Raw genomic sequence first — 26,691 nt, 5'->3', positions numbered from 1 at the left:
TATTTAATTCTATTAATTAAGACAAGAGGAGTTTATTTGTTAAATACATAGTGATTGCACACAGTACATGTGGACTGTTAAAAGGAAATTTTCAGGTACTTAAAATATATTTAATAATTTTTAATTGATAATAAAAAGCACCTACCATACTAATATGTTTTCTGATTAACCCAATGAAGGAGAAATGTAATCAAAGTAATTCTATCTTATCCACAAAAATCAAAGAAAAAATGTGTAGCTAATTTGATTTTTGCAAAGAATTAAGTATGGTGAAATTGTTACTCATTTGCACTTTTAATTCTTACAACTCCAATGTGACACCTATCCTCCAACAGTGACAACAAACTAGTCAGTTATTGCTGTTTTGTGAAGGTTACAAAAATGTCTATGTTTAGAAATAACAAGTGGCCTACATATTCACTTTTATTATTTAATGGTCGAAAGCTAGCACAGAAAACTACTAAGGTAAAATTAAGACACAGAGACACCATGCCCAGGATTAGTTTTTGTCTTGTGCCCAGGGCTGCCAGGTTTGGTTTCCTGTTGCGATGGATAAAGCAAAACAGAAAGACATTAACTTTTAAAGATATAAAAATACACTAAACAAATTTTCATGTACTTTATCCTGTACAAAAATGTTTTTCACTATAAATGATATGCCAGGTAAACTTTTTTCTTTATATGATTTGAGTAATGTAAAAATGCACAAGAAATACACCTTGGCTTATTTTAGTCATATCAGCTTTATGGCGTGTTGTGTGTTTCCCAGACAATGATGATGAAATGGGTACCTTTGAAATCTTCTGAGTCATCCATGCAGAGACGTACGTAAGCAGAAGCATGGTGAGCACAAATGGGAAGTTATGTTAGAGTGAAACATTGCCACTGGAGAGAATAATTTACATCCTCTTCTGAACCACAGCGGAATCAGATATTTTACCAGAAATACTTTATGGGAGTGACTCACTCAGCTGTTCTCTTGGGTATGACTTTACATGCTTGCCTGTACCTTCCCAGCTGGCTGCTGAATATCACCGGATTTTTAACAAAGTTAAAATTATTTTTCTCTGATATTATCGCATCTTGTCATACACCATGTCTTTACTAAATGTTACTCTCACACTTGACCTTGAAATACAACTGTGGAAACGCAGTTTCTTTACTCAGTACCTCTTCCTCTTCTTTAGCTATTCTTTATATGTGGACGCTCTTGACTCTTGAATTCAGTTTTAATTTGTAGACTAGTTTCTGCTTTCATTCAATATCAGACTTTATGCTTCACCTATGTGCTCTTTATTAATTTTGTTTCCCTTTATGATTTCACTTTCTTGCTTGTAAACAGTTTTCTATAAAGGGGCTTTGTAACAGTGTAGTGATCTTATGAACTGAGCGCCCTAGGCTCAAAGCCACCACCTGGTCATTGTGTTTTTTGCAGGCTTTCCACATTTCTGGATGGATATTCCTCCCACATGTACAGGCACTTTAGGACAGGACATGTTTAAAAGTACATGTGGAGGAACAATTTTCTTAGCATAAAATGTTACTTTGAAATTAGTAACCTACAGACAACATTTCAAAATAAAATCTGTAATAGACTAACAATTGCTCTCCCTAAAGCTAAACAAAATAAAAAAATTGAAGATATACTGTATACGTTCTGCGATGGGTTGGTGCCCTGCCCGGGATTTGTTCCTGCCTTGCGCCCTGTGCTAGCTGGGATTGGCTCCAGCAGACCCCCATGTCCCTGTGTTAGGATATAGCGGGTTGGACAATGACTGACTGACTGACTCTATGCGTTTATAATTTTATACTTGCAACAGAATCCTGCCTAAATTTAAGACAGCAACATTGATAAGGTGGGGAATCACCAGTTACATAAGGCATTCTGCTTCTAATAGTTCCATCCATCCATTATCCAACCCGCTATATCCTAACTACAGGGTCACAGGGGTTTGCTGGAGTCAATCCCAGCCAACACAGGGAGCAAGGCAGGAAACAAACCCCAGGCACCAAGCACACACTAGGGACAATTTTGGATCACCAATGCACCTAACCTGCATGTCTTTGGACTGTGGGATGAAACTGGAGCACCCAGAGTAAACCCACGCAGACACGGGGAGAACATGCAAACTCCATGCAGGGAGGACCCGGGAAGAGAACCCAGGTCTCCTAACTGCGAGGCAGCAGCGTTACCACTGCACCACTCTGCCGCCCACTTCTAATAGTTGATAAACCATATCATATTTAGAAAATATTAAGTCATCTAGGAAGCAACCAACATAGAAGCCTGACATTGGAAGTGTGTTAGAGGCCCAGAGTGCAGATAGCAATACCAAGATGCAATGTAATAGTATCTAATATCATTTTCAAGGTGTTTTGGAAAAGCAAATATACAGAAATTAAAACTGCAAAAATGTATTTCTGTAAGGCAAAATAAGATAAGCTGCCACAAACATTAAAGTAACAGAGATAGACAAGGTTCAGTAGAACCAGTCAGTAGGTTTGAGCTGCACCTGCAGGACTTTGTTTCCAACCAAATCGCTCTAACTGATATCACTGTTTAATTAGCCAGTCCTTCATCTTCCCTTTTGAAAAATGCAGTAAACCTACATCTACATGCATAGGAAATTTAGAAAGAATTTGTATTTTTTCCATATATTTAAAGGTTCCTAACTTTCTTGTGTCATTTTCCTATTAATTCACCTTTGCTGTGGGGTTTTCTCTCTTGATTGTAACCTAATATGACAATTAACAACATAGAGTAGCCTCCAGGGAATCAACAGATTCACTACATATGAAATATATAGAATTCAGACTTGGAAAGCTATCTGGAACATGAAATTTAATATACTGTAAATGCATGTAGAAAATGGCAGGTAGATGTGGGAAATGTTAGAATTGATTAGACAGTGGGAGGGATGTCTAAAACCTGAAAGAACCCCTTATGAGAAGGACTTAGGAATAGTAGTGGACTCCATTATTTACATTCAGAAAGAGAATGAAAATGATTAAAAAGACTAATAAGATGTTATATTTTACAATGTGTTGAGTACAAATAAAGGAAGGTAATGCTCCAGCTGTATAATACACTAATGAGGTCTCATCTGGAATACTGTGCGCAGTTTTGGTCTCTGCATTACTATAAACTTTTCACAGTGATTAGAAAATATGAACAGAAAAGCATCTAAGATTACTCCAGGACCACCATCTCCAACCCATATAACATAGCTGGTCTCACTACCGTCCTGTAGACCTTCCCTTTCACTCTTGCTGATACCCGTCTGTCACAAATTACTCCTGACACTCTTCTCCACCCATTCCACCCTGCTTGCACTCTCTTTTTTACCTCCCTTCCACAATCCCCCTTACTCTGTACTGGTGATCCCAAGTATTTAAACTCATCCACCTTCGCCAACTCTACTCCTTGCATCCTCACCATTCCACTGACCTCCCTCTCATTCACACACATGTATTCTGTCTTGTTCCTACTGACCTTCATTCCTCTCCCTTCTAGAGCATATCTCCACCTCTCCAGGGTCTCCTCAACCTGCTCCATACTATCGCTACAGATCACACTGTCATCAGCAAACACCATAGTCCACGAGGACTCAAGTCTAATCCCGTCTGTCAACCTGTCCATCACCATTGCAAATAAGAAAGTGCTTAGAGCCCATCCCTGATGTAATCCCACCTCCACCTTGAATGCATCCGTTGCTCCTACTGCAGGCCTCACCACTGTCACACTTCCCTCGTACATATCCTGTACAACTCTTACGTACTTCTCTGCCAATCCCATCTTCCTCATACAATACCACAGCTCCTCTCGAGGCACCCTGTCATATGCTTTCTCCGGGTCCACAAAGATGCAATGCAACTTCTTCTGGCCTTCTCTAAACTTCTCCATCAACACCCTCAGAGCAAACATCACATTTGTGGTGCTCTTTCCTGACATGAAACCATACTGTTGCTCACCAACCATCACCTCACTTCTTAACCTAGCTTCCACTACTCTTTCCCATAACTTCATGCTGTGGCTCGTCAATTTAATACCCCTGTACTTACTACAGTCTTGCACATCGCCCTTATTCTTAATTATCGGCACAAGTACACTTTTTCTCCACTCCTTTGGCATCCTCTCACTTTCCAAGATTCCATTTAACAATCTGGTTAAAAACTCCACTGCCATCTCTGCTAAACACCTCCATGCTTCCACAGGTATGTCATCTGGACCAACAGCTTTTCCATTCTTCATCCTCTCCATAGCTGTCCTTACTTCCTCCTTGCTAATCCATTGCACTTCCTGATTCACTATCTCAACATCATCCAACCTCTTCTCTCTCTCATTCTCTTCATTCATCAGCCTCTCAAAGTACTCTTTACATCTGCTCAACACACTCTCCTCGCCTGTGAGTACGTTCCCATCTTTATCCTTTATCACCCTAACCTGCTGCACATCTTTCCCAGCTCGGTCCCTCTGTCTATCCCACAGGTCCTTTTCTCCCTCCTTAGTGTCCAACCTCTCATACAACTCACCATATGCTTTTTCTTTAGCCTTTGCCACCTCTTTATTCACCTTGTGCCTTATCTCCTTGTACTCTTGTCTACTTTCTGCATCTCTCTGACTATCCCACTTCTTCTTTGCCATCCTCTTCCTCTGTATACTCTCATATATTTCCTCAATCCACCACCAGGTTTCCTTTTCCTCCTTCCTCTTTCCAGACGTCACACCAAGCACCCTTCTTGCTGTCACCCATACTACATCTGCTATAGTTTCCCAGCTGTCTGGTAACTCTTCACTGCCACCCAGTGCCTGTCTCATCTCCTCCCTAAACTCAATCTTGCAGTCTTCCTCTTTCAACTTCCACCATTTGATCCTTGGCTCTGCCCTCACTCTCTTCTTCTTCTTCTTGATCTCCAATGTCATCCTACAGACCACCATCCTATGCTGCTTAACTACATTTTCCCCTGCCACTACTTTGCAGTCTTCAATCTCCTTCAAATCAACTCTTCTGCATAGGATGTTACCTACCTGTGTGCATCTTCTTCCACTCTTGTACATAACCCTATGTTCCTCCCTCTTCTTAAAATACGTATTAGCCACAGTCATATCCATCCTTTAGGCAAAATCCACTATCCTATGATCTTCTTCATTCCTCTCCTTGACACCATACATACCCATCACCTCCTCGTCTCCACTGTTCCCTTCACCAACATGCCCACTGAAATCCGCTCCAATCACCACTTTCTGTTCCTTGGGTACACTGTTCATCAATTCATCCAACTCACTCCAAAAATCTTCTTTCTCATCCATTGCACACCCAACTTGCTGTGCACATGCACTAACAACATTCATCATCACACCTCCAATTACTCTGTCTGACACTCTTTTCACTTCCAAAACACTCTTGACATACTGTTCCTTCAGAATAACCCCTACTCCATTTTTCCTCCTATCCACACTTTGATAGAATAATTTGAATCCACCTCCAATCCACCTGGCCTTACTCCCCTTCCATTTAGTCTCTTGCACACATAATATATCAACCTTCCCTCTCTCCATCATATCGGCTAACTCTCTCCCCTTAATTGAGCAAAAACCAGCTCACTCATTTTTGTACTAATATCGGAACTAATAACTAGTAACTACTCATATGGAAGGCAGCATAAAATCCCTGTGTTGTTGTTTTTGCATCTTTGCAGCTCTGTTGTTTAAGTTTTTTTTTTTTTTCTTAGAACTCTTTTAGGCTTAACGATTTTTCATTCAGCTGCTATAATATTCAACTCTAATCTCTCTTTACTGATCAAATCGAGTTGATCAGTCATTGCCAGTTGAATTTTACCTGTATTCTATTGTCAAAAAAAACAACAAATATTGGAAAAGAAAAAAGAGTCAAACAACCAATGAAATAGTTTAAAAATGGCACCTGGAGCCAAACAGTCTCCAGACTAGTGTTACTCAATTATATTGACTTCTTTTGTCAGTCACCTTGGAAAATAGTCTCTGCTAAGCATATAAATGTTAATGTAAACTGTAGTCTTCTCTGTGAGATGACATGCACTAGGCCCAAATAATGACCACTGTGTCAGGATAGCTGTTTTATAGGAGTTCCACCTAAAAAGTAGGAAGCAAGTAATTAATAATAATTCTTTGCATTTATATAGCATTTTTCTCATTACTCAAAGCACTCAGCAATTGCAGGTTAAGGGCCTTGCTCAAGGCCCCAACAGAGCAGAGTCCTTATTGGCATTTACGGGATTCGAACTGGTAACCGTCCGATTGCCAGTGCAGATCCCTAGCCTCATACAGTATGTAGTTTCAGGAATCTTCAGGAACAAGGCTGACAATAAAAATACATGGCACTCTAGGTGCTGGTGAAAACCTGTATTATTCTGGAAATCCAAATCTGTAACATTGACAGACTGAAAGACTAATTTTGGAAACACATACAGTAGATGGTGCACTTTGTCAAACAGATTTCATATCCACGCATGTGGTGCAATGGTCTTGCATAAAGGTGAACATGGGTTTGTGCCCAAAGACCTCCATGTGCTGAATTTGTAAAGTGCTTTGAGTAGTGAGAAAAGTGCTGTATAAATGTAAAGAGTTATTTTTTTAAGTTCCTACATTGATAAACAACTCTATGTCTACACATTAGTGAGAACAAACAGTGCCATGTGTGCATTTACCTAAAATCTTCAGGTTCCTGAGACATTAATCCAGTTTTCCTTTGTAAAATTCCACAAAATATTTATATTAGTAGACTTTTTTTTTCAAAAACACTTTTTTATAATCTTCTAAGTAAAACACTGTGTGTATGTGCCCAATATCAGAGGAAAATGATCTTGTTGCATTACTTAAAATCCAGTTAATTGATATGATATATTTGAGATAATATGATTTTTAAGATTTCAGAATAACATATGATGATGATGATGATTAAAAATAATAAATCAATTGTATTTATATACAAAAGGACACAACAGAAACAGATGATGAAAACAAGCTCATTAGAAATTACTAAGAGATACCTTCCAATTTTAAAAGACTACATTTTTATTTATTTATTTTACTTTTAATAAAGAAAACTATCTACCTATTTGTCTTATGTTCAATTCATCAAATTTTGGATAAATGAACAAAATATGCAATGTCTGCCTGGGTTTTTGTACTGTAATAGGTATACAGAAAGATTTCTCAATTTCTCATATACAATAAGGAATTTCACATTAGTTAAGATAAAATCTCCTTTTCATCTTTACAAAAACAAAAAACAGGAGTGAACGCGGCTTTGAGAATTAAGTCTGGTAACACATGATGCAATTTCTGCTTCAAGAAATGATGTCAAAGGAAAAAAAGAAAAAAAAAATCCCAAATGAGTTTCACTTTTGTGTGGCATATTTGCTAACACTGCTGCCTCATAGCCCCAGGAACTCTGGGTTTAATTCCCAATCTGGTCACTGTCTGTACACGGGTATTCTCTTGGTGTTTCGTTTTCCTGACTCAATCCCACAGGTCAGGCAATTAAGCAAGCTCCTCTTAATTGGGTCTTTAATAATGACATGGCTACTTGTGTGTTGCTGTGATAAAGGGCTGCTGTCCTGTTCTGGATTAGTTCCTGATTCATGCCTGACGCCACAATGCCAATATACTGTATGGCATTACTTTGTAATTTACAAAGGGTATTCAGAAAACTGGACATACTGATGGACTACGCTACACTTTATGCTGTGTGGAGGAACTGTACCTCACCACTGCAGCATCAATCTATTCATTCATCCATCCATCTAACATATACAAAATGACAAAATGGCATGCACAATTAATCAGCTTCATTCAGAATTTGACTTTTATTGTCCAAAGAGGACTAAATCTTAAATATCTATGTGTTTTTAAATCCTTTGCTAAAAGCATAAAACACAACACTAATTTGCTGATCTGTATATGACACACAGTGTTGCAGTGGTAGCGCTGCAGCCTCGCAGTAAGGAGACCTGGGTTCACTTCCCGGGTCCTCCCTGCGTGGAGTTTGCATGTTCTCCCAGTGTCTGCGTCGGTTTCCTCCCACGGTCCAAAGACATGCAGGTTAGGTGCTATGGCAATCCTAAATTTTGCTTGGTGTGTGTGTGCCCTGTGGTGGGTTGGCAGCCTGCCCGGGGTTTGTTTCTGACTTGCGTGCTGGGATTGGCTCCAGTAGACCCCCGTGACCCTGTGTTAGGATATAGCGGGTTGGACAATGACTGACTGTCTATATGACACATTAAATTTTTCAATGTAAACAAACATATATCCAGCTGCATCAGACAGTGGCCAATATATATGAAATATCATAGCAACTTAGAAATGCTAACAAAGTATTATTTCTCTTTCAGTAAATTATATACATATTGTATATATATCCTCTTTAATAAAACCCCTGTGTGCGTCCATGTATCTGTGTGTGTGTGTCTTCTGGTGAAGTGCGCATGCACGGGACACTCTTTAATAAAGGACATCATTGCTGATTGGGTAGTCGCGGCCAAGGCAGAAGTACAGGGAAGGGCGGAATGAGTGGCAGAGTCACCGGCCTCTAGCAGATGCTTCAAAGGCCGCCTGACGCGTCACACAAGACAGAGAGGGTGGGACCTATAAAATATCGCACGGCCGATCCAATCGGATTTCGGTAAATGAGGTAAGCAACATCTCCTGGAAGAACAGTCAGCTCAGCAAGTAAACATCAACAAAAGAAAGGCTGAAAGACAAAGAAAAATACGAGCAAATAGATCGATTTAAGAAAAAGAAAATGAGTGTCAGAAAAACACTAAAAGAGAAAGACTCAGAAGAGCAGATAGATCTATAGAAGAACAAGAAAATGAGCGTAAAAAATTCTCAAAGAGAAAGACAAAGACAAAGACGAGCAAATAGATCTATTGAAGAAGAGGAAAATGAGCATCAGAAAAATGACAAAACACACAGAGCTAAAGCTAAAATAAAGAGAGGCAAGATAAGAGATCTTCAAACAGACACAACACATCAATCAAAAGCCACAGATGACAGGATAAATGTAATATTAATTATACTTACTGTATTGTTATATACGTTTCTATTTTATTTTTATTATTATTTTACATTTAATATAGACTGTATCTACTAATGTTAATGCACTACTGTTCTAGCACCCGTTATTGTAACGGGCTTAATGTCTAGTATATATATATATATATATATATATATATATATATATATATATATATATATATATATATATATATATATATATATTCATTGCATTCATAGTCTGAGTCTCGACGACCTGCTTTATTTGACAGTAAACTATGCTATATATATATATACATATATATATATATATATATATATATATATATATATATATATATATGTATATATATATATATATATATATATATATATATATATATATATATATATTCATGGCATTCGTAGTCTGAATCACAATCTGATGGTATGGGTGGTTACCTACCAGGTAACGCTTGTGGTTGGTCAACAAGTCGGCTAACATCCACCACGGTGCCCTCTTTCAGTTGCGAGAAGCAGATCATAGAATGGTGGAAAATAGTTTTACTGTCAAATAATGCAAAGAGTACACGACACGTGTTTCACTCTAATTCTGGGCTCATCAGGCGTACACACTCACTTCACCCCCTCTCAGGAATCGAACCTTGGACGTCAGCACTAGAGGCGAAGCTCCTAATGTTGCGCCACTGCGTGTGGTTCATTCCTTTGACAGCATGTAGATCGGGGTAATTACATTCATTGCATTCGTAGTCTGAATCACAATCTGATTGTATGGGTGGTTACCTAAACATGTGTCGCATACTCTTTGCATTATTTGACATTAAAACTATATTCAACCATATATATATATTGTCACACACGTTCGATTAGGAGGCAGTCAAAGAGCCTAAATGTGAGTAAACTATTGCGAGATGTGAGTTGGTCACGTGGTACTTACCCTTATCTCTTCTTTTGCACAGAAAGCCAGAAGAAAAATAATCGCCTCCACTTCCGGGTATAAAAATGGCCGCAGCAACGTCACTTCCGGCCATCCTCAATGACATCACTTCCGGCTCATCCAGATCACATCACTTCCGGCTCATCTCGATGACGTTACTTCCGGTTCCTGTTCCTAACGCCAATCATTTCCTGTTCCCATAATCCTTTTTGTATAAATCCACCATTTTCATAAAGTACAGACTGTCAAATGTTCTTGTAATTTAAAAGACTTTGATCTCTTTTTTTCATATATTGTCTTAGGGCAATATACGGGGACAGTCCCCAAACCTTTTTCTTGGTTCCAGCGTTGTTTTTTCAAGGGTTAAAAGCCCACAATTGGCATAGCCGGCAGGATTGTTCTTTTTCTTTTAAAATGACAGAAGAACAGGATCTGAACACCATGCTGTCTACTATTATGGGCGAACTCTGCACACTAAAAGTACAGATGGGCAAGACCAGGACACAGCTAGCTGAAGCTGAAGCCCATGCAGACGTATCAGTACGAACGGAGGCCGCTCAGTCACTTCCTACACAATTAACAAATTTAACAGAAGATGATGACATTGATACGTATTTTTTGGTTTTTGAGCGTACCGCTAAGTGGAACGCATGGCCAAGGTCGGAATGGGCATACCTACTGGCTCCCTACCTGAAGGGGGCGGCACAGAGAGCCTACTATGATTTAACTGAGGAGCAGACTGCCGATTATGACGCTCTAAAACTTGAAGTGTTCAAGCGCTACGGCATATCAGCGGAACAGCAGGCGAATGAATGGAGGGAGTGGAAATTTGACCCTGAGAGGCCATTGAGAACCCAGGCTTTCGAAGCTTGGGGCAAAGTGTGTCGCTGGTAAAGGTCAGATATAAATAGTTCTCACAAAATGGGCGAACTACTGGCCTGTGAAACCTTCGTGCATGCTCTCCCTGACCAGATCGCCCAGCAAGTCCGAAAACATAACTACGAGGACATGGACACTCTGATCAAGATTGCGGAGCGTCACTGGGCGGCTTGTAAATCGGGGCGATCAGAACGGTTTTCTCGTCGCACCCAACAGGCATGTGGGGCAGTCCCTGAGCCCGCCCGGCAAACTCCCATGCCTACCGTTCGAAAACGAGATAGACCGATCAACCCCCTTCGCTGTTTCAAGTGTGGGGAGCTTGGTCACCTGTACCTAAACTGTACTTCGGAGCCCATGGATTGTTCATTGGTGAAGGGGGAAAGGTATTGTGCCACGGTGACTAACCCGTTATCTCTCCCATATACAGGTGCAGTTATTATAAATGGTAGGAAAGTAAGGGTGATGTTTGATTCCGGGAGTAACATTTCTATTGTTGCTGCCCGTTTCGATTTACTGCAACAATGAACTAAACTAAAAACTAGTCTGAAATGTATTCATGGGAACATCCGGTATTACAAAACAGCCCGATGTGTGGTTTCAGTAAATCTCAATGTAGTTGTAATGGCCATGGCTGTATTACTGGATCCCCCTTTTCCAGTCATATAGGGTAGAGATTGGAATAAAATCAATAGCGGTAATAACGTAACTGTACCGAAAAGGAATTTAGGCTTAGTCATGGTAAATGACGCTCCGACTGCATCCACGCCGTGTCCCTCAGTAGCACAGACCCATACGGGTACCCAGTGTGAAGAATTTGATGTCCCAGAGTCCTCTGCGGGAACTAGTACGGCTAATGGAGAGGACGTAGAGGCAGTAGCTCCGCCCATTGAGGTCGATAAAAACCCGATACAAGATTTATTGTCTCAGATTTTGTAAACATCTTTCTCGTTTAAACGAGAACAGTGGAATGATGATTCTTTAAAGTTTGCAAGGAATGCTATAGTATCTGCCGAGGGTTATACAACCCTAGATCCCATGCCATCAATGCCGTTCTTTGTAATTAAAAATGAATTGTTATATAGAGTGACAGAACACGGGGGTGAAGTGCAAGCATTGCTGCTAATCCCTCGCACTTTTCGGCGACAAGTGTGTGAGTTAGCGCATGCTCACCTTCTGGGAGCCCATTTAGGCTTCGACTAAACTTTGGAGAGAATAAAGCTCCGATTTTATTGGCCAGGAATTAATGAGGAGATCAGACGATTTTGCGCTTCATGTCCGGAGTGTCAACTTCACCAGATTCCAAGGCGGATTCGAGCTCCTCTAGTTCCCCTTCCCCTTATTGATATCCCGTTTGAACGAGTCGGAGTTGATCTCGTAGGACCTTTAGAACCCACGGTAAAGGGCTTTAAATATATTTTAGTCCTAGTGGATTATGCCACTCGATTCCCCGAAGCTGTTCCGTTGCGCTCAGCTAATACAAAGAATATCTCACGGGAACTTGTAGGAATATTCGCTCATGTGGGGATCCCCAAAGAAGTTCTAACGGATCAAGGGACTCCCTTCACTTCGGAGACGTTCAGGGAGGTGGCGAAATTACTCTGTATAAAACATCTGAAAACGTCAGTCTACCATCCGCAAACTGACAGATTGGTAGAGCGTTTTAATCAAACATTAAAGCAGATGCTACGCAAAGTAGTTAACGAGGATGGAAGAAACTGGGATCAGTTACTTCCTCTCATTTTGTTTGCATACCGGGAAGTCCCACAGGCCTCTACGGGTTTCTCCCCTTTTGAATTATTATATGGAAGACAACCCAGAGGTTTATTGGATATGTTAAAAGAAGGTTGGGAAGAGGAGGTCCTTCCTACTTCAAATATTCTTGAATATATTGCGCAATTACGCGATAGATTGGAAAAAATTAGGCCCATTCTAAAAGAGAATTTGGAAAAGGCACAAGCAGCGCAGTCGCGTTATTATAACCGTAACACCACCATCCTGGAATTTGTCCCGGGTGATCGTGTAATGGTACTCGTCCCAACTTCACATTTCAAATTGTTAGCCCATTGGCAGGGTCCCTATGAAATTAAGGAAAGAAAAGGTGTTGTTGATTATTTGGTTAAACAACCCAATCGTTGACCGACTGAGCAAGTATATCATATTAATTTGCTGAAACCGTGGAAGGATAGGGAACTTGATCCCTCCTCTAGCCAGCCTTGTTTATTGTTTATATCTCAACCCCAACTTAATTTCGGTCCCGACTTGATGTCTGAACAAAGACAAGATCTCAAACAAGCTATCTTGTCTGTCCCCAAAGTTGTGGATGAGATTCCTGGATGTACTGCGCTGATTGTTCATGACATCATTACTGACCCTGGTGTGATTGTCAGGGAGAAGCCCTATAGGCTCCCGGAGGCAAAGAAAGCGGAAGTAGAGTTGGAAATTAGGCGAATGCTGGAATTAGGGGTTATTGAAGAGAGCTATAGCCCTTGGTCTAGTCCAATTGTCCTAGTTCCTAAGCCTGATGAGTCATGGAGGTTTTGCAACGACTTCCGTCGTCTTAATCAGGTCTCTAAATTTGATGGGTATCCCATGCTGCGAGTGGATGACTTACTCGATCGATTGGGGAACGCACAATTCCTGACTACTCTTGACATGACGAAAGGGTATTGGCAAATTTCCTTATCGGCCTCTGCTAAAGAAAAAAACGCATTTAGTACCCCAAATGGACATTGGCAATACAGGGTCCTTCCTTTAGGTTTGAACGGGGCACCAGCTACCTTCCAATGTCTGGTAGATACACTGCTACGGCCCCACAGTTCATTTAGTGCCGCCTACCTGGATGAAGTGGTCATTTATTCCGGCACATGGAAGGACAATGTAGTGCAGGTTAAAACCGTGCTCTCCACACTAGCGTCAGCAGGGCTTCATATTAATCCTAAGAAATGTTTTTTTGGGTTATGTGAAGTCAGAAATTTAGGCTACCTAGTGGGTGGGGGCATTGTTAAACCACAATGTAGCAAAGTAGATGCCATCATTAATTGGCCCCGTCCGATAAATAAGAGGCAAGTACAGGCTTTTTTGGGGTTGGCAGGTTACTATCGTCATTTTGTACCTCATTTCTCCGAAATTTCTGCGCCCTTATCTAATCTCACAAGGAAACGAGCACCTTCAAAAGTGGTATGGGATGATTCGGCTGATAAAGCATTCGGTGACTTAAAGTTGGCCCTTACTTCGGTACCTATTTTACGATCTCCTAATTTTTCTCTCCCGTTCATCCTCCAGACCGACACATTAGCCACAGGATTGGGTGCCGTGTTGAGCCAATGCGTCGACGGTCCTGTACACCCCGTTATGTACTTCAGCCGGAAACTGCTGGATGGGAAGACCAAGTATGCTGCGGTGGAGAGGGAAGCCTTGGCGATTAAATGGGCTATAACGTCCTTAAGGTACTATCTCTTGGGGTGTGAATTTACTCTGGTGACAGATCATGCCGCTTTACAGTGGATGGCCCTTCATCGAGAGTCGAATCCACACGTCACTAGGTGGTCTTTGGATGTACAACCTTAACGTTTTAGTGTCATTTATCATAGAGGTTCCTTGCAGGCCAACGCGAATTCTCTCTCCCGTGTCCACAACCTCTCGGTGCAGGTCGCCCGACCCGACGGGTCTGGGCAGGGGTGGGGGTCATGTCACACATGTGCGATTAGGAGGCAGTCAAAGAGCCTAAAGGTAAGTAAACTATTGCAAGATATGAGTTGGTCACGTGGTACTTACCCTTATCTCTTCTTTTGCACAGAAAGCCAGAAGAAAAATAATCGCCTCCACTTCCGGGTATAAAAATGGCCACAGCAACGTCACTTCTGGCCATCCTCAATGACAGTACTTCCAGCTCATCCAGATCACATCACTTCCGGTTCACCTTGATGACGTTTCTTCCGGTTCCTGTTCCTAACGCCAACCATTTCCTGTTCCCATAATCCTTTTTGTATAAATCCACCATTTTCACAAAGTACAGACTGTCAAATGTCCCTGTAATTTAAAAGACTTTGATCTCTTTTTTTCATATATTGTCTTAGGGAAATATACAGGGATGGTACCCAAACCTTTTTCTTGGTTCCAGCATTGTTTTTTCAAGGGTTAAAAGCCCACAATATATATACAGTGGAACCTCGGTTTGCGAGCATAATTCGTTCCGGAAATGTGCTCGTAGTCCAAAGCACTCGTATATCAAAGTGAATTTCCCCATGAGAAATAATGGAAACTCAGATGATTTGTTCCACAACCAAAAACTATTCATATAAAAATGATTAATACAAAATATAAAGTAAAAATACATAAAACAAATTAACCTGCACTTTACCTTTGAAAAGAATCATGGCTGGTGTGAGTGAGTTTCTAAACTCTTGTGGGATTGCACCCAACAGGACGACACGCGGAAGAGCGTCCCAAAGCAATCGCAGTCTCCCAGCGCTGTAGCAGTTTGCCGTAAAACCGAATTCGAAAAGATCACGGACATGCTATAAGCGCCTGCCGTCGATGGGTGATACAAGGAACAAGGAACATTATAAATGTGCAGGGCCCTGCCTGACTGCTGTGTCTGTGTATAGGAGAGCGGCAGATCCCGCTACAATAAATAACCGCGCTGTTGCTGCTTCAAGCTGAATAAAACTGGTGTTGCTAAAGTACTGAGACTCAGCTTTGTGTTTTAGGGTGCAAGACGGGGACTCGCACGTCACAGCACACACACGCGAGCACACACACACACACACACACACACACACACACACAAGGACACACACACCCACGAGCGAGCACACACACACACACGCACATGCGCGCACACACACAGTCACAATGCTAATGCTGCAGTAAACAGTATACGCTCTTAAGGATGTTGACTATATGAGTGAGGCACGGCGACTCAGACGGAGCTTAGGAGACGATTGCCCACAATCCCGCAGTGAGAGAAAGAGAAGAACCATCAGCTCAGTTGTGATCACATGACGTTCAGCAGACAAAGCGTTTACATACTACTCATACTGCAAGACCTTGCTCGTTTATCAAGTCAAAATTTATTAAAACTTTTTGCTCGTCTTGCAAAACACTCGTAAACCAAGTTACTCGCAAACCGAGGTTCCACTGTGTGTATATATATATATATATATATATATATATATATATATATATATATATATAAATATATTGTCAAACATGTACGATTAGGAGGCAGTCAAAGAGCCTAAAGGTGAGTGAAACATCGCGAGATAAAGGGATATCACGTGGTACTTACCTGAACTCTTTTTTCCAACAGGACACAAGAAGAGAATTAATCCCGCAACTTCCGGGTTTTCAAAATGGCCGCGATGACGTCACTTCCGGTCAATATTGATGACATCACTTCCGGCACCCACAAACCACATCACTTCCGGTTCCTGTTGCCACATCACCATTTTGCCAACCATTTCCTGTCACATGTTTTTCTGCTCTATAAAACCACCATTTTGTTTTCAGTTGTTGTTCATTGTACTTTGAATCGCTTCATTTTTTCAATATTGTCTGTAAGACAATATATGGGGACGGTCCCCAAATCTTTATTTTGTATTTGTGACTTTCTTATCAATCACAATATATATATATATATATATATATATATATATATATAGTCAAGCAGTTGTGTAGGGGGCACATCTTCAGGACTCTTTAAATCACGAGAAAATCACCAAGCACAGAGGCAGCACTGTCATTTACTGCCCATTTCTTTTAACCCACAATTCCCAGGGTCATTCACAAGAGGACCATCAACATATAAACAGCAGCTATCATCACAGATCAGTTTAAATACCTAGGTGTAAACACCACAAATAAACATAAAGCTCTTTATCAACAAACTTTTGCTGTCTGCATAGAAAAAATTAAGAAAGACTTGCATAGATGGTCAACCATTCATCTCACTCTAGATGGAAGAATTAAAGAATTTGTGATTAATTGTCAAGATGAATATACTTCCTAACCTTTTTCTATTTCAAAGCATTCCAATATACATCAATAAATCTAATTTATTTGGAATTCCAAACATTAACATATCCAAAGGGCAGCCCTACAAAGACCTAAGGCAGAAGGTGGCATGGCTCTACCTACCTTTCAATTTTATTACTGAGCAGCAAATAAAAACCTGGACATTGAGACAAATAGAAGAATATACACAGGTGTGGTCCGCAATAGAAATAAAATCCTGCAGTACTTCTTTATATTCCTTGCTTTGTACACCAACAGGTACACGTCATCGTCAATATACTAACAACCCAATTGTGCTTCATTCACTCAGAATATGGAACCAATGCAGGAAACATTTTAAGATAAAGAAGCTTTTATCTGTGGCACCTCTGTACGATAACCACCTTTTTCCACCCTCTCAAACATACGCAGTTTTTAATTCGGGGTTAAATCACTTAGAGATCTGTACATTACGGTGGTACATAGACAAAATCTACAAACAATTACACTCCAAATTTAAGTTTCCAGCAACACATTTCTTTCACTACCTTCAAATTAGAAACTTTGCTAAACAAAACCTGCCCAATTTTCCTTACCTCCCACCTACCTCTATTCTGGAAAAAATATTGATCAGTCTTGAGGACTCAGACAACACTTCTGCAATATATAAAAACATTTTACAGTCCCTCCTTTTCAAAGATCCCAGAGTACAGTGGGAAAAGGATCTCTCACTCAACATTTCAGAAGAGGAGTGGAAAGTAGCAATGCACAGAATTCACTTGAGCTCCATATGCGCAAAGCATAGAATTATTCAACTTAAAATTATATATTGAGCACATCTGTCTCATTTAAAATTGTCCAAAATGTTTCCACGGCAAGATCCAACTTGCGAACGTTGCAATCAAGTTCCAGCCTCACTGAGCCACATGCTTTAGAGGTGCACCAAATTAACATCATTTTGGACCAAAATCTTTAAATGCCTTTCAGACAGCCTTGGTGTCACAAGTCCCTCCTAATCCACAAACAGATGTGTTTGGTGTACAAACAAACTGTAATTGCCTTTACTTCACTATTGGCACGTAGACTTGTCTTGCTCAACTGGAAGAATCCTAACCCACCTCTGTTAAGTCAGTGGATAACTGATGTTATATATTATCTTAAATTGGAAAAAAACAGATTCTCACTTAGAGGATCTGTAAAAACATTTTCAAAACCTGGCAGGATCTAATTAATAACATTTTAGAATAAGCATTTAAAATGAGGAGGAGGATTCTTTACCCTTTTTTTATTCTGTTCTATTCTTTTATTTTTATTCATTTATTGATTTGTTTATTTTTCTTACTATTAAAGTTTTACTCTGTTGGCATAGCTCTCTCTCTCATGGGTGGGGGTTGATTTGTTTTGAATTTAGTTTTGTAAAACTTGACTTGCTTGTATGGAATGTTATTTGATTTTAATAAATTCAATAAAATATTTTAAAAAAAGATATAAACAGCAGCTCAACTGGAAAATCAGTTTGTTACTAGGCGTGAAGGAAGTCAGAGCTTTCACGGCAACTTGAAGGACGCTACAATTTGTTTTCTTGAACATTCTACCATTATTAAATGGGGCCTTTTCCTTTTTGTCTGCTTAACAATTATTCCTCTATATATACAGGGATGGGCTAAAATAGGGTGTCAGATGGAAAAAGACATGCAGGTTATGATTATAACAGCTTTATTAATTTTATTAACTCAAAAGAATGTCACAATGACACAGTACACTTAGGTACAATTTGGTACATGCTCAAATTGCTGGCCTTAATTATTTACACATTCTTATAGTCTACTTGATATATTCAAGCACACTTTAACAATATGAGAAGAAGACAAATAAGAAGATAAATAAAAATAATAGAATAATGAATAAATAAATAAAAATACAATAAACTCTATGTTTCACATACAACTGTTTTGATTTCTTTGTATGTGTGGATTACTTGGGTTGTTACCAACATCTGGTGAAAATTTAATGTCATAAGTCACATTAGAAATATATTTACTGTGAAAAACATTGACACATTCAATACGTATTTTACCTGCTGCATATATTATATATTTCAGAAAATCAACATGTTTCTGGCATTCTTAAACACAATTTAAGCAGATTCAAACTGGTTTGTGTGAGGATGCGAGTCTGTAGATGCAGTAATTCAGCAAATGAAACTTGCAGAGTTATGGGTTTTGTGAAAGGCAAGAAGCTTCTTTCGAGCAAAATGACTTTAGTATATTTAGATCTGCCTACAGAGATGCCCACCTTGAACTCATAACTGTAGGTTCAGGCTCTGACAACACACCTGTATTAAACTCTACAATGAAAAATATTGGTTCAAAAACATATTGGGTTAGAGGGCTATGCACACACACACACACACACACACACACACACACACACACACACACACACACACACACACACAACTCTTATAACCTTTATTTTACGCAACCAATTTATTACAGTGAGCACCATCCTGAAAAGCTTCACACATTCAGAGCTATAACAGCACTGCTTTACAAAATCCATATAAATAAAATCATAATCTGCTTTTTTGTTCTGCACCAATTTTCACTAAATTCTGTATATGCAATGTCGTTGGTCTAACTTCATGGGCTTATCATGAGTGGGGGGCAACCCAAAAAACGGTGCTGAAATGAGGACTACAGTTCCCATCAGGTAGGTGGAGTGTGCTGGGGCTGACAGCAGAACACAGCTATTGGTACACACAACGGTTTGTTGAGGGCAAAGCACAGTTTCATCTGCAGGACAATGTTTTCTTCTGAACTAATTGGATAACAATTTTATCGGCTCACTAGATTCAAGTTTTTGTCTCAGAGTACTGTACGTTTTTTTGTCATATTATGAGTTTTGTGTTTAGCCATGCTGAATTTCCAAAAGACCATCTTTCCCAAATTTATTTGTACCTGGGCAATGCTGAGCACTTTGGCTAATAAATATACATTATTCCATCAATCTATATTGTGTAGCATACATTGTTATTATATGTACAGTATGCAGTATATACAAATTATAACAATCTTGGTACTATGGTGGCATGATTCCAGCATGTGTATATACAGTATATTATTAATTTGTTTTGCCTTTATCCAGGGTGACTTAAAACATTTGAGATACAATTCGTTATATTTCTTTTGTCCTTACAACTGGAAGACAGGCAGATATATTTACTCACTCATGATCACACAATTGTCAGTAGCAGGATTTGACCCCAGAACCTCAGGGTATAAAGTCCAAAGCCTTAAACACTACATACAGTGGAACCTCGGTTCACGACCATAATTCATTCCAAACCTCTGGTTGTAAACCGAATTGGTTGTGAACCGAAGCAATTTCCCCCATAGGATTGTATGTAAATACAATTAATCCGTTCCAGACCGTACGAACTGTATGTAAATATATTTTTAAAAATATTTTTAAGCACAAATATAGTTAATTACACCATAGAATGCACAGTGTAATAGTAAACTAATGTAAAAACATTGAATAACACTGACAAATACCCAGGCTCCCTGCTCAGCTGCACGTACAGGCTCGCTCTCAGCTGCATGCTCTCTCTCTCTCTCTCTCTCTCTCTCTCTCTCTCTCTCTCTCTCTCTCTCTCTCTCTCTCTCTCTCTCTCTCTCTCTCTCTAGCACGCGAGCCTGCCTGCCCGCCTGCTCTCTCTCTCTCTCTCTCTCTCTCTCTCTCTCTCTCTCCCCCACACACGCCTGCCTGCTCTCTCTCTCTCTCTCTCTCTCTCTCCAGCACACAAGCCTGCCTGCTCTCTCTCTCATCAGCACACGAGCCTGCCTGCTCTCTCTCTCTCTCTCTCATCAGCACACGAGCCTGCCTGCTCTCTCTCTCTCTCTCTCACTCATCAGCACACGAGCTTGCCTGCTCTCTCTCTCACACATTGCAGCAGTTCACGTCTGACCGAGAACAATGCAACACGTGCGGAAATCATCAGCGCGCACAAACCGAAAGGGAAACTGGCTTGTTCGTATACCGAGTGTGTGGTCATGAACCGAGGCAAAAGTTTGACGAACTTTTTGGTCGTAAACCGAGTTGTACGTATACCGAGGCGTTTGTGAACCGAGGTTCCACTGTATGTGTATATATACTCCTGCTATCATGAATTTGAGAATTTGAATTTGAGAATTAACCAGCTTAATCAAAGTCATGGTAACGGAAGTTTGCATAAAATAAGGAAGACAGGAACCAACCTGGATTGTAGCAGAGGAGAGAATGAAGACAAAGTAGATTACCATTATGAACAATGCTCCACATACTCTCTCTGACACACCAGCATTGAGGACTTTTAGCACACAAACTATTCAGAACAAGTGGGCTGAAGTGGGGTTCTTTCATAGTAATACAACCTTTATAACACCTCACTGTGACTGCTCTGATCATCAGCTAAGTCAGATTGTTTTTTTCTTTTTTATAAATCTTTTATGTTTTTGAGAGGAGTTGCTGTTATTGTTTGTTAAAATATTTGAGTATTACTTGAGCCTCTGTAAAAAGTTACATTTCTCCCTTATAGCAAATAAAGTAATATCTATCTATCTATCTATCTATCTATCTATCTATCTATCTATCTATCTATCTATCTATCTATCTATCTATCTATCTATCTATCTATCTATCTATCTATCTATCTATCTATCTATCACAGGGAATTTAAATTGGCTCAGTTTTAAAATTGCCAGTTACCTTAAGAGGTACATTTTTGATATGTGAACAGAAAACAGGAGTCTCTGCCAAAAAAGCCCACTTAACCAAAGAGGTAACACATAAACTGCCTGCTTCAAACTCAGGATGCTGTATTTTGTAGGATAGGTAGAATTTATTTGTAGCAGGAATAATAATAATAATAATATAATTTATTTATATAGCACCTTTCCCATGAAAGAAATTCAAAAAGGACAACAGGGCGCATAGAACACCAGTAATGGCGCACTGGAATACACTTGATTTGAGAATTCCTAGTTTTCATTCTCTTTCTCTGTAAATTTAGCATTCATTTCCTCAGAGGTTGATGCGCTTCCTGCTTCATGAGCAGCTCTTCTTTTCTCATCCCTAGCGGCCCGCTTCTTCTCTTCTTTCGTCAGCATCTTTTCATGTTAAAACTGATCAAGTCAGTGTTTGTGTTGCAATTACTTAGTACGTTTTTCTTAATTTTTCACTTAAGCTGCCATTTAAGTCTTCAATCTGCCTCAAGAATGATTTAAGATATGAAGTGGTAGGGGAAGTGACGGCGAAGGTGGTAGGAATGAGAACGGCGCATGTTACTGGCCGCTGCCGAGAGTTGATTCTACAATAAAATAAAATAAAAATAAAAAGAGGAATAACCTTGGAGGTCAGTCATCACCCCAAAAGTGGACAGTAGACGTCACATACAGTAGTATATGTGTACCAAATTTCAGGTCAATAGGTCAAACGGTTTGCGAGCTACAGGTGATTTAAAATCCTGGACAGACAAACGAACAGCCACGGTAGCGTATTATATATATAAAGATTAGAAATAAATAACATCCATATGAAACAATAAATAATGATAAATACAGAAAATACAAAGATTTGAACTTGAATAAGAGACAATAAACCATAATAAATACACAATATATACAAAATACTACAAGAAGACCCTAAAAAAATAACATCATTTATGATAAATATGCAGATCATCCTGAGCACCTGGATAGAGAAGGGTCAGAATGTCAATGTCAGTTAAATGCCTTCTTGAATAAATGTGCTTTATGTTGCTTTTTTACAAGAATGAATTGAGTTGAGTTGGCTGATTTTAATAAATTAGAGAAGTCATTCCAAAGTCTGGATGAATAGAACTGAAGACTCTATTATCACAGAGTGCAGGTTGGTTTTGGGTAGATTGCCTAAATCTGTGGACCTTAGTGGGTGGACAGGAGAAGAGTGATAGAGAAGGTTACTGATGTAGTCTGGTGCACGGTCATTTAAAGCTTTGTAGGTTACTAATAGAATTTTATATTCAGCTCTATAAGATACTGAGAGCCAGTGATGGCGAAGCATGATGGCTGTAATGTGTTCACTTCTGTGGATCTGTGCAAGGATTCTTACAGCAGAGTTTTGAAAACATGAGCAATGATAATAGACTAGAAGGGACACCTGCCATTAGGGAGTTTCGGTAGTCAATGAAGGATGCAATAAAAGTAGTTACAAGCTTCTCAGCATCAGGAAGGAGAAGAATAAGTGAACATGGGATATGCCACAGAGGTGGAAGTAAGAAAGTTCCTTAATGTTATTAATGTGGGTGGAATAAGAAAGGGAGGAAATGAAAAGGACACCAAGATAACTTGCAGAAGAAGAAAAAGGTCTGATAACATCATTACTAAGAGTAGCTATAAAAGAAGCTCTTTTTTTAAAACTGAGTTTTAGTGCCTATTAGCAGGACTTCGGTTTTGTTGCAGTTTAATTTTAAAGAGTTTTGTTCCATCCAAGTTTTAATTTTACAGAGGTAAGATGTGAGCTGAGAAAACTCTGAGGTGAATGAGTATCTTTGATAGAGTATTATCCACATATAAAAGATAAACCAGTCCAAAATTACCAATAATATGGCCTAGGGGCAGTATGTTAATACAGAACAGCACAGGGCCGAAGACAGAGCCGTGAGGAACTCCTTGTGTGACTGGGGCAGAGCTGGACCTGTTGTTGGCAAGACTAAAAAATTCTTTGTCTATCATTCAGAAAGAACTTAAAGCACTGGAGGTCAGTGCCAGAGATACCCAGAATATTCTCATTCTTCACAATATAAAATACTGCGCTAAGATCAAATAGAATTTATGTCAGTTTTTTCCAGATTCTACATCCATAGTTACCTTAAACATAGCAGTTTCATTGCTTGCTGTGATCTGAATCCAGACTGAAAGGATTCTATCAATTTATGAGAAGTTAAGCAACTAGGGAGTTTGTGAGGCCACAAGTAAAGTATAAAACATAAGGCACTCTGACACAAACAGAAGAAAATAAGCCAAGACACAAAAACTGACAACCAGTGTTATTGTAAATACACACTCAAGATTTGTTACAAAGAATAATAATTACCTTTAGCAGAACACAAAAATAATAATTCAGAATTCAGTCATATCCCTAGAAGTAACAAAATCCTTATAGCCCTGAGAATAAAAGAGTTCTTAAATCTGTTGCTCTTTACCCTCGGAAACCTAAATTTGCAGCCTGATGGCAACAGTTGAAACTTAGGTAGGCTGAGGATGGCTACTGTGTGACAGAATCTAATCAGCTTTCCAACCTGTTTGTGACAGAGGTCTGCTGCCAATTTTCATAATGTTATTAAGATAGCCTATATTCTTAATGCTGCAGTTGCCAGACCAACATATATAACCAAATGTAACAAGAGATTCAATACAAGACTTAGGAAAAAGTGTTATTTAGGTTTCGTTCACTGAAAAAAAAATGAGTTTCCTAAAAAAGAATAGACCTTTCTTACACAATTTGTTGACTGTTAAGATCAGAGATGTGCAGTGGATGAGCCTATGGTGTTCAGAATAATGGACTGTCTGTGAAGCAGACCTCAGTTTATGAGACTCAAGGACTGTGTGAGCAACACACAAGGAACTACCCTGACTCCTGTTCTCTTCACTCCATACACCTCCGACTATAAATATAACACCAGGATATGCCACTTGCACAAATTCTCAGATGATTCTGCACTTATGAGGTGTATTAATAAGGGGGATGAGACAGAGATGAGGAGTCAGGAGGAGAACGTTTATTGGTGCAAAGAGTATTGTCTGTACCTTAAAATCAGTAAAACCAAAGAACTGCTTATTGACTTTCACTTCACCAAAGAGCCTCTATGTTCAGTCAGTATTTAAAGAGGGCACTGCTACTTGGGGTCCACATCAATGACAGGTTGGACTGGTCTCATAACACAGAGGAGCTATAGAAGAAAGGACAGAGCAGACTCTTTTCTAGAAAACAGTGCTCCTTTAATGTGATAAGTGACATCCTTCACATCTTCTACAACTCAGTGATGACCAGTGTGGTGTGCTGGGCTGGTAACATCACCTCAAAAGAGGACCACCAGATCAACAAGCCAACTAAAAGGGCAAACTCAGTTATGGGACACACTCTCGACCCCCTGGATGTAGCAGCAAAGGAGAGAGTTAAAACAAAACTGAGTGCCATTATGAACAATGTTACACATCCTCTCTCTGACACACAAACACAGAGGACTTTCAGCCAATGGATTATTCAGCAGAAGTGTCAAGGAATGCTATGGCAATATGTCTGCGTTATGCTTCACTGTGACTGTGACAGCCAAGTCACAACTTTTCTTTCTTTTAATTTTATCTATCACCTTTTTCTATCTATCTATCTATCTATCTATCTATCTATCTATCTATCTATCTATCTATCTATCTATCTATCTATCTATCTATCTATCTATCTATCTATCTATCTATCTATCTACTGTATTACCTTTTTATATCTATCTGTCTATCTATCACCTTTTTACACTATCTATCTATCTAGTACTTTTTTATATCTATCTATCTATCTATCTATCTATCTATCTATCTATCTATCTATCTATCTATCTATCTATCTATCTATCTATCTATCTATCTATCTATGTAGTACCTTTTTATATCTATCTGTCTAGTAACTTTTAATATCTGTCTATCTACTACCCTTTTCTCTTTATCTATCTATATATTTATCTAGTACTTTTTTATATCTATCTAGTACCTTTTTCTATCTATCTATCTATCTATCTATCTATCTATCTATCTATCTATCTATCTATCTATCTATCTATCTATCTATCTATCTATCTATCTATCTATCTATCTATCTATCTATCTATCTATCAAGTTTAGCCTGCTATCAATGATTGTCCCTAGATATTTGTGTTGCTCCTTATACTCAGTTTAGTTTATTCTTTTTTCAGGACTACAGAATATTGCTGGGTATACCAGTATACTCAATTATGCATATTAGCAGGGGTGTCAAACAAGGGCGTTTAAGTTCCAGACACTTTCATAATTAGTAACTAATTTACTGCTGCTAACAGAACATACATTACTGACTTATTTGACTTAACTTTAACTGATTGCTTTATGAGATTCACACGATTTAATTTCTCGTGTCTTTAAATAACATCCAAACAACAACGAGATGCTGTAGTTACATCGAAAGCTGCGACAAGACCTGTCACCTTTACGCCTCATCAATCAAGACAATCCGAGTTCAGTCACTCAGCACAGCGATGCTTACTTTGAGGTCCCCTCCACACGGTCCCCTTTGCCCTACCCTACCCGTCCCGGCCGCGACCAGATGTCCGGCTCGAAGCCGCAGACACTCACAGGATGTGCAGCTTGTTCCACTGTCGGCGGCTGAGGCGCGGGCTCTGCAGGCGGGTTCTTCGCGCGACGAGCGCCTCGCGCCCTTTTTCGTGCTCGTCCATCTCGTCGCTCGGCGGCGGCCGTCGCGCTCCCAGCTTCAAGCGCGCCGCTTTCCTCGTCTGCTCGCGGCCAACGTCGAGGTGAGGGATCTGCTTGTAGCCAGGAGGAGCGCAGGACACCTGTGCGCATCCCATGCACTCTTCTGTTTACAGGAGACGTTCTTCTCTAGCAACGTTAAGATTCAGATATGCACGCGCACATCGTAGGGGCGAAAAACAGAGAGACGTACTGAACGAACAAACATAAAAAAGTTGTGAACCGCGCCGTGACCTGTGCAGGAGACCTTGTAGCGTAATGAACCCACGGAGCCGCTTGCAGAGTGTTTCGTTCGCGGAAAAGCGTTCCCT

At 39.7% G+C, this 26,691-nt stretch overlaps 1 protein-coding gene across 1 annotated transcript in view; it reads right to left on the bottom strand.

The window, feature by feature from the left end:
- The window catches only part of LOC114649094 (dual specificity calcium/calmodulin-dependent 3',5'-cyclic nucleotide phosphodiesterase 1B-like), a 116,888-nt gene extending 90,197 nt beyond the window's left edge, over nt 1-26,691 (bottom strand). Inside the window, exon 1 of the mRNA XM_028798526.2 lies at nt 26,246-26,691. Coding sequence (XP_028654359.1) covers nt 26,246-26,478 — 233 coding nt within the window. The 5' untranslated portion in view covers nt 26,479-26,691. The remainder of the gene's footprint in view (nt 1-26,245) is intronic.

Source organism: Erpetoichthys calabaricus, chromosome 3, assembly GCF_900747795.2.
Source record: "Erpetoichthys calabaricus chromosome 3, fErpCal1.3, whole genome shotgun sequence".
NCBI lineage: Eukaryota > Metazoa > Chordata > Cladistia > Polypteriformes > Polypteridae > Erpetoichthys > Erpetoichthys calabaricus.
This window is presented reverse-complemented; position numbering and strand designations above follow the sequence as displayed.